The sequence below is a fragment of the Lycium ferocissimum genome, chromosome 1, assembly GCF_029784015.1.
Source record: "Lycium ferocissimum isolate CSIRO_LF1 chromosome 1, AGI_CSIRO_Lferr_CH_V1, whole genome shotgun sequence".
Classification (NCBI taxonomy): domain Eukaryota; kingdom Viridiplantae; phylum Streptophyta; class Magnoliopsida; order Solanales; family Solanaceae; genus Lycium; species Lycium ferocissimum.
The window spans coordinates 27,920,648-27,932,071 of NC_081342.1; the positions used below are offsets into that span (position 1 = coordinate 27,920,648).

General features: G+C 34.7%; 2 protein-coding genes across 2 annotated transcripts; both read left to right on the top strand.

Annotated features, from left to right (window-relative positions):
• The first annotated feature begins 1,060 nt into the window (after window positions 1-1,060).
• LOC132063737 (uncharacterized) lies at window positions 1,061-3,322 on the top strand. The gene is made up of 5 exons (XM_059456438.1): window positions 1,061-1,231; window positions 1,466-1,906; window positions 2,092-2,284; window positions 2,441-2,574; window positions 3,125-3,322. The coding sequence occupies exons 1-5, from the start codon at window positions 1,061-1,063 to the stop codon at window positions 3,320-3,322; spliced, it is 1,137 nt and encodes a 378-aa protein (XP_059312421.1).
• Window positions 3,323-3,551: 229 nt separating this feature from the next.
• On the top strand, window positions 3,552-4,040 carry LOC132063745 (uncharacterized). Its single transcript, XM_059456449.1, has one exon. The coding sequence runs from the start codon at window positions 3,552-3,554 to the stop codon at window positions 4,038-4,040; it is 489 nt and encodes a 162-aa protein (XP_059312432.1).
• Window positions 4,041-11,424: the final 7,384 nt, after the last annotated feature.

An 11,424-nucleotide genomic window follows, 5' to 3' on the forward strand; every position in this document is an offset into this window, starting at 1 on the left:
TCTGATGGAACCTTTTCAAAGATCATCAAAGGCAGTTCGGAAATATAGAAGGATACTTGGAATGCCTTATGCTAATTTCAACTGTAATGGTAAAATTTGGTTTTTTGTCCAACATAATGTAGATGTTGAGGTTCTTTTGGATACTAAACAATCCATTACTGTAAAGCTAAAGTTTCAAGAATTGAATAGAGACATGGTGGTTAAAATGGTTTATGCTAAATGTTCAGAAGTGGAGAGATTGCAGTTATGGGATAGTTTATACTTCTTGGCTAGTAACATGACATCTCCTTGGTTGATTGGTGGAGATTTCAATATTATAATGAATGAAGAAGAAAAAATAGGAGGTTTACCAGTATTTCCACAAGAATATGAAGATTTTGCCTTTTGTCTGAATTCTTGTGAGTTACATAAGATGCCTTTTAACGGGAGTCCTTTCACTTGGTGGAATGGTAGGGCTGGTAATGACTGCATTTTCAAGAAGTTGGATAGGATTGTGCATAATGATTCATTCCAGAATTGGTTTGGATATCTTGAAGTGGAGCATTTGTCAAGGACTAGTTCTGATCATGCACCATTACTTTTATCTTGTGGAGATCAAGTGGAGAATTTTATCAAACCATTCAAATTTCTTAAATTCTGGGTGGAGCATGATTCTTTTCTTGACTTTATTAAGCAGCAATGGGAAGCAGACTTATCTGATGATGTTTTTCTTTCCTTTAAGCTCAAAATGAAGAAACTGAAAGTTGCTTTAAGTAAATGGAGTAAGGTTACTTTTGGTGATATTTTTAAGTAATTAGTGATCAGAGAAGATATAGTTAAGATTAAAGAGCAATTGTTTGAGGAGAATCCTACTGAAGAAAATACAATGGTGATGCAAAAGCCTCAAGCTGAACTTAAACTGTATCTTCACTATGAGGAAGAATTCTAGAGGCAAAAAGCCGAGATGGACTGTTTCTCAGAAGGTGACAAAAATACAAGATTTTTCCATAGTCTGGTAAAAGGAAAAAGGAAGAGAATCTAGATCAAGAGGATTCTAGCTGCTGATGGAATTTGGTTGAGGATGACGCCGACGATTCTTGTTGAAGGCGTTAAATTTTATCATAAGCAATTTACTTATGAGGAGGTTAGTCAAGATTCTCCAATTCTTAATCATATTCCTGAACTGATTAGAGAGGAGGATAACATGTTACTTGCTGAACAACCTAATATGGAGGAAAATACAGAAGGCTATGTTTGAATTAAATGAGATGGTGCATGTGGCCACCGACGGTTTTTACAGATCTTTTATCAGAAGTGTTGGGAGGTGATCAAGGCTGATGTATTTAGTGTTGTTAAAGCTTTCTTTGATGGTCAGACTCTTCCCAAGTGAATCACACACACTAATCTAGTATTGCTGCCAAAGAAGAATGTTGTTGAGTCTTTCTCTGATATGAGACATATAAGTCTGAGCAACTTTATTAATAAGGTCATATCTAGAGTAATTCATGATAGATTGGACAGATTACTTACAAGGGTGATATATCCAAATCAATCAGGTTTTGTCAAGGGCAGGAATATTATTGAGAATGTATTGTTGACACAAGAAATTGTAACTGACATAAGGAAGAGAGGAAAACTAGCAAATGTTGTGATTAAGTTGGATATGACAAAAGCATATGATAGGGTTTCATGGTTATATCTTTGTAAGGTGATGAAAAAGATGGGATTTTCTGGAAATTTCATTGATCTTATATGGAGACTGTTGGCAAATAATTGGTATTCTGTGCTTTTAAATGGTCATGCACATGGTTTCTTTCACTATACAAGGCGTTTCAGGCAAGGTGATCCACTCTCTCATACTCTTTTCATCATAGCTACAGAAGTTCTTTCAAGAGCTTTAAACTCTTTGTTTGATCAGCCTGGTTTTGTTGGTTATGGGATGCCAAAGTGGAGTGCTGAGCTGAATCATCTTTTCATCTGCAGATAAATACTCTGTGCATATGATCATGGATACTCTTCAAGAATATGAGAAGATATCTGGATAGCTGATAAACAAGAGGAAAAGTTCATTTTATATGTTCAAAGAAAGTTTCTAATGAGTTGAGTTAACAGGTTGAAGCAGTAACAGGATTTATGAGAGGGAAATTTCCTTTTACATATCTTGGAGTACCAGTTACTCATGCCAGGAAAAGGAAAGTGGACTATATTGAGTTATTGAAGAAATTCAAAGACAAATTGCAAACTTGGAAAGGAAAGTTACTGTCTTATGGTGGAAAAGCAGTTTTAATCACAAGTGTTCTTCAAAGTATTCCAATTCATGTTCTATCTACTATAAGGCCTCCTTAATGTGTTATAAAAGAACTACATAAGATCTTTGCCAAGTTCTTTTGGAATAATAAGGAGGAAGGAAGAAGCAGACACTGGTCATCTTGGCTTAACATGTGCTTTTCTAAGCATGAAGGAGGATTGGGATTCAGGTCTATTTATGACATGTCCAAATCCTTATGTGCTAAACTTTGGTGGAAGTTTAGAACCTCTAGTTCACTTTGGGCTAATTTCATGTGGAACAAATACTGTAAGAAGCAGATTCCTCAGGTGGTTTAATGGAAAGGAGGGTCACAAGTGTGGAAGATGATGTTGGAAACAAGGGAAAGTATTGAGCAGGAAGTCTGGTGGGAGCCAAAGATTGGAAATTGAAACATCTGGTTTGATAATTGGACTAAGTTAGATGCTCTCAGCGATGTGGTTCCCCAGACCTAGCATATAAATGATCATGTTGAAGATGTTTCTGAGGTTATTTCAAATGGAAGATGAGATATTAACAAACTCATGCAGCTGTTTCCTGAAAATATAGTGCAACACATAACACAGGAAATTGGTATTAAATATGCATCAAATGAATAGGATAGACCTTGGTAGATGATGACAAGTACTGGAAGGTTTACAGTAAGTAGTGCATGGGGGCTGTTGAGACAAAAAGCTAATGTAACAAATTTATATTTCGAATATGTGGATTAAAGGTGTGCCTTTTAAAATTTCATTCTTCTTGTGGAGATTGTGGAAGTTTAAAGTGCCAATTGATGAAGTGGTGGCAAGTATTAGCATTCCTATAGCTTTAAAGTGTTGTTGCTGCTATACTGCTCAGAATGAGACTATAAACCATCTGTTTCTATATGGAGATTTTGCAATCAAGGTATGGAGAGTCTTTAATGCAGGGGCTGGATTGAGCATGAATTGTATTCAGGTGAAACATGCTATTAGAAGTTGGTGGGAAGCAAAATGCCATTACAAACTGAAGATGATATACAAAGCAGTTGCTGCTTTCATTGTGTGGCAAATATAGAAGTGGAGAAGTAATAAGTCACATAATGGAAATATGAATCTGAATAGAGTGATATATGAAATAAATCTGAACATTCACATGTTATGTAAAGTTCTGTTTTCTGGGCTGAATATTCCATCTAGATGGCATCAGATTGTTCAGCTTTTTGAAGGATATAAGCCAACAGTTCTTTGCAGAGTTATTAAATGGATGAGACACTCGTATCCTGATTCTACAAGTGTAATAATCGATGAAGGCTAAAGGAAATCCGGGACCCGATTATAGCTGCGTTTGTATTAGGAATGAAGATGGTGATTTGGTGTATGCGGCTGCTAAAACTCTGATTGATGGTTCAAATATAGTTGCTGAGGCTGAGGCTATTAGAATGGGATTGATGTACTGTGTGGATAAGCAACTCTTTCCATTTATTATAGAGACTGATTCCATGACCATGAAGATGATTATCAATGCTGAATGGAAGATCCCTTGGAGCATTTCAATGTTGGTGGATGATATCAAAAGGCTGATGGAAGATCAAAGAGTGATTGTGATGCATATACACAGAGAAGGAAATGGACTTGTAGACTTTTTAACTAACTTTGTTTTTTATTTTGCACGTACAGTTCAGTTTCATAATTTTCAGGAGCTACCCAGTCAAGCTAAGAAGATTCTGAATTTGGAAAAGATTGGAATTCCTAACTTGAGAGTAAGAACCATACAAGACAAAGCACCAGATTGAAGTCCATGATACCAGAAGTAAAAGCCATTGCTAAGTACAGAATTTCAATAGAATATGAGCTATTGCAGCATATGTATTAAGGTGGTATTAGTGTGCTTGTCATGTTCATTCCTTAATATAATAAATGTTGTGATGTTCATGATATATGTAGAAGACTATACTGGTTATGGATCAAGCGAAATAGTGGGCTGGTTTTCATGCAAAAGGTGATATACACAGCAATATACAACTACTTTCAAGCTTTCCTGAAGAATGATTCATATGACTTGATACTTTCCACCTATGAGACTTTGAAGGCATGATAGATGTTATCAGGCCAAGGCTCTTGGATTCTAGTTGGTGATTATCTGTTAATCTCTACTTCTGTTGGCCATATTCCTTTAGGTTTTCCTTTGTTTTCTGCTATTTTCTTTATTTGGATCAATCTTGTTGGATTGATCCTGCTTTTTTCCTTAGTTTTTTATTCTTTGTTTTTAGCTGGATCAATCCCCTCTGGATTGATTTATACATATTTTCATTATCAATAAAATTCCACCTTCATGGTGGCCTTTACTCAAAAAAAATAATAAATAAATAAATAAAGTAAAAATACGATTTATTACCCTGTTTGGATTTAAAATCACGAATTAGAGTGAAACATTAAATGGTTTCACCATAATAAACACATAAAAGCTGCATTCGTCTGCTACACTCTGTAAATTTTGCCATTTTTGGCGGAGAGAGAAGGTGAAAAAACTAAGGCAGCACTAGGGTTGCGTAGAAAAGGAAGAGAAAGAAGCAGGAAGGGGTAGGGTTTTTTGCTGAAAGGGGAAATGAAAAATAAGAGGGGATGGGGTGGGGGTGCCTTTAACGTTTTAATGATCTGGGCCGGGTCTCAGCCTGGTTTGGGTTGGACTCGGTCCATAATTTAAGAAATTAAAAGGCCCCTTTATTTTGTATACATATATATGTATACTAAGCGTATACATGTATATGTATACCTCGTGCATACATATATATATATATATATATATATTGATAATATTTTTAATTATAGATAAAGTTAGGACATAATTATTTTACTAAAATAGTTTAAAAATTGTCCAAATTATGTTAGTGGGCCTAAAATTACGAACATGGCCCTAATGGATTCTGATCTAACAAATTATTTCAATTATGGCCAAATTTGGCCTTAATTGATTTTAATTTAGCTGTTCATTCTAATTATGGCCATATTTTAGCAGGTTTAAAAATTAAATTGCTTTAATGACCTTGATTAATCTTAAAATAATGAATTTGGTTATTTCAATCAAGGCCATTAAGAGGCTAGTTTTACAAAAATGACCCCAACTCCCTTGAACCATGACTTGGTCAAATTAATTGTGGCCATAGCAAAATAATTAGATAATTTAAACATCAATTTGCAATAGGGACCACTTAATTAACTGCATAAAACATTTATAGGTAATTAAATAAATTTTGAGAAATCACATAATCATGCAAAATTAAAGATTGAAGGGTGAAATGGTTAATTATTTAAATTACTCAAACTCCATGGATTAAAGGGGATAAAGTATTTCCTAATTTTAATTTTTGACAATTTAACAATTAAATAATTATTATTATTTTAAAACAAAATGTCCCTTTCTCTTTGATTAAATCAAATAAGTACCTTACAAATGTCATAAAAATGTCAATTAATTTCTAAACAACTTTGTGATGTCATGAAAAACCTTTCATCAATTTAAAGGAGCAAAATATTGTTTTGAGCAATTTTTATAAAACTATTTAAACCCTTTAAGGTGCATAATTTATTTTATTTATTTTCTAAGGACTCTGAGTAATTCAAGTAAATTATGGGAGGTTAAAAAGTAGGTGTCAACAATAAGATACTGCCATATGTGAATCTGGTATAGAGATTGTGCGGAAGGTTCAGGAGTATCGACTTTAGGCATAATCCAAGGACTCATTGGCTACAATAGCATCTATGATCCAACACCCTGAGAGCACTCACATTGATCCACTAGAGATCACATTGAGAGAAGAACAGGCTCACTGCGCCCATGTCGAGGCCGAGCCAGATGGCCAACCATAGTATGCCGACATCAAGGCCTACTTGGAAAAATGAGAGCATTCATCAGAGAGTTCAGCAAATCAAAAGAAAACCATCAGGAGGTTGGGTAATGGTTTCTTCTAAAACAAAGAAATGTTGTACAAAAGGACGCCTGACCTTGGTTTGCTCAGGTGTGTGGACGCCGAGGAGGCTACAAAATTGCTAAAAGAGGTGCACGCAGGGGCATGTGGATCCCACATGCGATGAGCTCGCCTTGGCCATTCGTGGCATGGGGAATGGACGTCATAGGACCCATCGAGCCTCCGGCCAACGGACATCATTTCATCTTAGTCGCCATCGACTACTTCACTAAATGGGTGGAGGTGACTTCCCACAAATCAGTGACCAAGAAAGTTGTGGCCGACTTTGTCAAAAACAATCTGATATATTATTTCGGTGCGCTGGAATCCATCATCACAGACAATGGTGACAACCTGAACAACCATTTGATGAAGGACGTTTGCAAACAATTCAAGGTCACCCACAGAAACTCCACCACTTACCGGCCACAAATGAATGGAGCAGTAGAGGCTGCCAACAAGAACATCAAAAGAATCCTGAGAAAAATGGTCGGCAACTACAATAATTGGCACGAGCAGTTGCCTTATGTTTTGTTGGGGTACAGAACGACGACCCGAACTTCCACTGGAGCAACCCTATACATCCTTATTTACGGTACAGAAGCGGTCATACCCACAGAGGTGGAAATCCTTTCACTCAGGATCATTCAAGAGGCAGAGCTAAAAGATGTCGAATGGGTCAGAAACCGCTACGAACAATTGGTCATAATAGATGAAAAGAGAATGGTGGTGGTATGCCACGGACAGTTGTACAAGAAAAGGATGTCTCGAGCCTTCAACAAGCGGATCAAAACCCGACTTTTTCATATCGGAGAACTCGTGCTCAAGCGAGTCTTCCCTCACCAAGAGGAATATAAAGGAAAATTCGCGCCAAACTGGCAAGGACCCTACATGGTCAGGAAAGTACTCTCAGGAGGAGTCGTAGTCCTAGCCGAGATGGGGCAATCAGATGGAGCGGGTATGGGTTTTTGTTGGATATCGGTATTATAGGTTGAGTTCTAATTAATTAGGGATCATCCAAAATAGGCCAATAGAAAGTTGTTATGTAATTAATAAATGTCTGAATATTATTTCGGGATTGAGCTGTTAGAAACAAGGGCATTGATGAGCCAAAAAGTTAACGTTAGGGATTTTTTAGCTCGAAAGGTGGAAGGAGGACAATATTGTACTAAATCTAATAGTTCATGGGCATTTTAGGCCCTTTTCTGAAATAACTAAAGATTTTGAATTTTGGGGATTAGAGTAAAAATGTGTAATGTATCAAAATGTCCTTTAAATCTTGTAATTTTAAACAAAAAATGTTCAAACAGAAAAAAAAAATTGAAACGGAAAAGAGAAGTTAAAGAAGACATCCCCATAATTGCGGTGAGCTCAACATTTGGCCGATCTACTCCCTGTTAGTAGTTGTTTCGTTGACAAAGTCTATTTTTCCTTTTTAAATCAAACTAGTATAAGTACCCGCGCGATGCGCAGAAAGTGTCAGAGCTAAAAATCATATTAAATTTTTAATTTGACTTGTTTGACAATATGAGATCATATTATTTTTAAAAAAAGTGAACAATCATCTCATTTTTCAATATCATATACTCAATTACAAAAATCTTTATTAAATTGAAGGAAATAATCATATAATTGTCGAATATCTTTTTTCTTCCTTATTTTTATTTATTACATTATCCATCTATTTTGTAATTACATTACTAAATATGACTTTTATTAGCTTGTCAGTTGGCTTAATATCCTTATCCATTGCTCTTATTTCAATGACATGGGTATATACTTTGCTTACTCTTGACTTTTATTCTATTGTTCAATTATATGAATTATTTAATTAATTCAAAATTTTAAAATTAATTCAAGTATAAATATCCTCACAAACTGATTTGTTATTTTTAGTTTGTTCAAAGTATAATTATTTGACTAATTTATCATAAAATATATTTATATTTTTCAATAAATATTGTTTTCTTATTTTGTGCAATAAGCAATTATATTTTTGTTCTCCTTTATTTTCAGATAAATATTTGAGTCTTATTTATAATTACTCCATTAAAATTTCCTATATGAGATATTCAATTATATTTTAAAACCTGTTATCCTACTTAAAACATTTTTTTCCTACCATGATATTTTAATTAGTCTTTTCTCATTTAATGTTTTACCTATAATTTAAATATATCATAATATTCTAAATTGAAATTTTGAATTAGTCTAAATATATAATTCTTTGATTATTTTCTTCTAAAATCTATTCGTATTTTAGTAGTTTTTTTTTGTACCTGCAATAAGAAGTAAAGTGGGTGAATTGCATTATGAATAAGTTTATTCTTTATTACGAAATCCAGTTATTCCTCTTAAGATAGCTATGTCATTATGTTGGCAAACTAATTCGTTGAAGTAGTAATGCAACTCCAAAAGATTATTAGGACTATATCTTTTTCTTTCAATTTAAATTCAAATTAAAGTTCAAATATTTCATCCTCAATTAATACGTTTCAGAAAATTTCACATATTGTTTTCTTTGATGAAGAGAGCCTAAATTACAGTGTTGCATCTTCTATAGCTCCAAATCAATCACGACAACTTTGAAAATTATAATGCTTTATCTTTTAATTCAAATTAATGATTCAAATATTATTATTTTTCAATTCAAATATATGTTATGTCAGAATGAAATTTTACACTCATAATACACATAAAACATGGTTTTTTAATCTACGTTGTAGAATCAATTCATTTTTCCAAAAAAAAAAAAAAAGAAAACTAAAAGTATTACACAAAAGAATATTACCTGCTTGAGTTCGAGGTTTCTATAATCCTCCAGATAAATTCTTTATCTTTTTTCTCTTTGGATGTGATTTGAGACGCATTGGAGCAGTCCATCGAGCAAATTGTTTCCTATGAGAACTTATGATCAGTGTACCATAATCTGGAACATTATTGAACAAATCTATATCTTCTATATATCTATAAAAGCAAAAATTGTTGCCTTGTCATTTAGTCAAGTGAAAATTAACGAAGAAGCCAAAAAAGAAATTTCACCTTTTTAAGCGTGAAAAGCTCCTTCCATTAGTAAATTGAAAATGCCAAGGCAAAGATCGCACAACAACAATGGTCGTTCCTGGCCAACCAGAATAATAAAAAACTGGTATTGCGATCTTCGTTTCATCTTAATTTTTGTGTATCAGAGAAAATGATGTTGCCCTTGACAATGATGCTCTCATTGTGCTTTGGCCGTGGACAACAAAACGTTATCTGCCATTGTTGCAGAATTTTATGTGCTCACTGGCAACTTTTGTGGCCATGCCATTATAGTGTGCGTGTGTGTGCTTCTTTTTTTCTCAAAAGATATTTAAGGACACAAAATCAGTTTATTATGAAGAAGTTAAACATTTTTGTGTGTAGTGTTAGTGTGTGCACGAAAATAGGGGTAGTTAACCGGAGGGCCGCGACGGGCACCCGGTGCTAACCCACCCGGGCACCTCTTATCATACTTTTCATCCATTATTCATACTAATCCCATTGGGCAACAATACATATATATCATCATCAATAACAATGCCCATATAGATGTACATAAGCCAACGAGGCTAACAAAATGATATCCAAAATATAGGCCGACAAGGCCAAACACATCTAACCATATACACATGTCTACGAGCCTCTAGGGAGATTATGTCATATCGTATAGCGGGACAGACCCATGCCCCGTGCATAAATATGTACTACAAAGAATAAGGACCGAAAGCGCGTAGCTCCGAAGGAAATGGAGCTGCGCTGTATGTAGTCCCCGAGTAATAAAGCTATGGATCAAGCCCGTTGCCACCGGCCACGGCATGACGGCCAACGTCCACAAACAAAAGGACATCGCACGGGTTAAATGTACCGAGTATGTAAAGTACGATCAACATCATTATGAAAGCATAATAGACAACATAAGAAATAGCGTAGATGGGAGATAATAGTATCATCGTCATAAACACTTACTTGCTTTTCATAGGGACTTCCCATTTCTAATGCGTGATTGTGTACATACATCCATATCCGTATCCATATTCATATCCGTACTCATTTACATTTGGTATCCATTTTCGTATTCATAGCATATTCGTATTCATATTCATATTCATATCGTATACACATCCATATCATGTACATAGCATACCCGACCAATGCATGTCTTGCTTCACATATCCGGCCCACGAAAGTCTTGTACATACCCCCCCTCCCGAGGTGGGGGACCTATCCGTACCAACCAGGGGGGTGCGCGCACAATATATATATATATATATATATATATATATATATATATATATATATATTTAATAAAAAACCCGACCATATAAGTGGGGGGTTTCCCCAAAAGCCATACATGGGGACATTATACAAAAAAAAGCTCAAAGCATCTTTAGCATCATTACTATCGTCGTTCTTTTAATCATCCCTGAGGACACAAATCATATAAAGGAATTTTGTACAATCGTAACATATCGAGAATCATGAGCTTAGGGGAAAATTTTTTTAAAATAGAATCATTTGGAGGAGAATCATTTTTGGGAAAACATCATAGGCCAAAAAGAAGAATAGATATTTTGCCAAAGGGAAACCCTGCCTTATGGAAAAAAAGGGTTTGCCTTACATACCTTTCCGTTAATTATTCCCCCCCCTTTTCATTTCCCCCTTCAATGTTCACGTTTCTACCTTCATTAGAGTTTCCATTGTTAAAAAAATTGATAACTTTTGTATACATGACTAAAGCAAAAAAATTGGACAAAAACCCCCTTTTTTTTATCGACTTCCTCCATATCATATATCAACTCCCAAACATCAATAATGACACTCCAACATCATAAAAATGCCCTTTTTTCCCCCGCATTATCCCTTTTTCCCTTTCAAATTTACTTCTAATCATTTATATTCATAGTCATAGCACACGATTACATTCTTTTATACAATTCATCCCTGATATCAATATCATTTATAACATGATTATAATCATAACATATCAAGAATCATTACTCCCCAAAAAATTCTCCCCACAAAAAATACCTTTTTCTCACATTCAAGACCCATTTTTTATATTCTTCTACAATCCAAGTGTTTCCTTCTCAATACCTTAAACAACATGGAAATACCATAAAACTTACCTTGATGGTGTAGAATAAACCTTGGGGGGGAAACACTTACTTGAACAAAAACCCCAGTTCCCCTC

What these genes read in the sequence shown, in the direction of transcription:
- LOC132063737 (XM_059456438.1), top strand. Translation starts at nt 1,061, where the DNA reads ATGACGCCGACGATTCTTGTTGAAGGCGTTAAATTTTATCATAAGCAA. An exon ending in TGTTTGATCAGCCTGGTTTT is followed by an intron (nt 1,907 to 2,091) that starts GTTGGTTATGGG and finishes TTGAGTTAACAG; the next exon opens with GTTGAAGCAGTAACAGGATT. An exon ending in AATCACAAGTGTTCTTCAAA is followed by an intron (nt 2,285 to 2,440) that starts GTATTCCAATTC and finishes CTAAGCATGAAG; the next exon opens with GAGGATTGGGATTCAGGTCT.
- LOC132063745 (XM_059456449.1), top strand. Translation starts at nt 3,552, where the DNA reads ATGAAGGCTAAAGGAAATCCGGGACCCGATTATAGCTGCGTTTGTATT.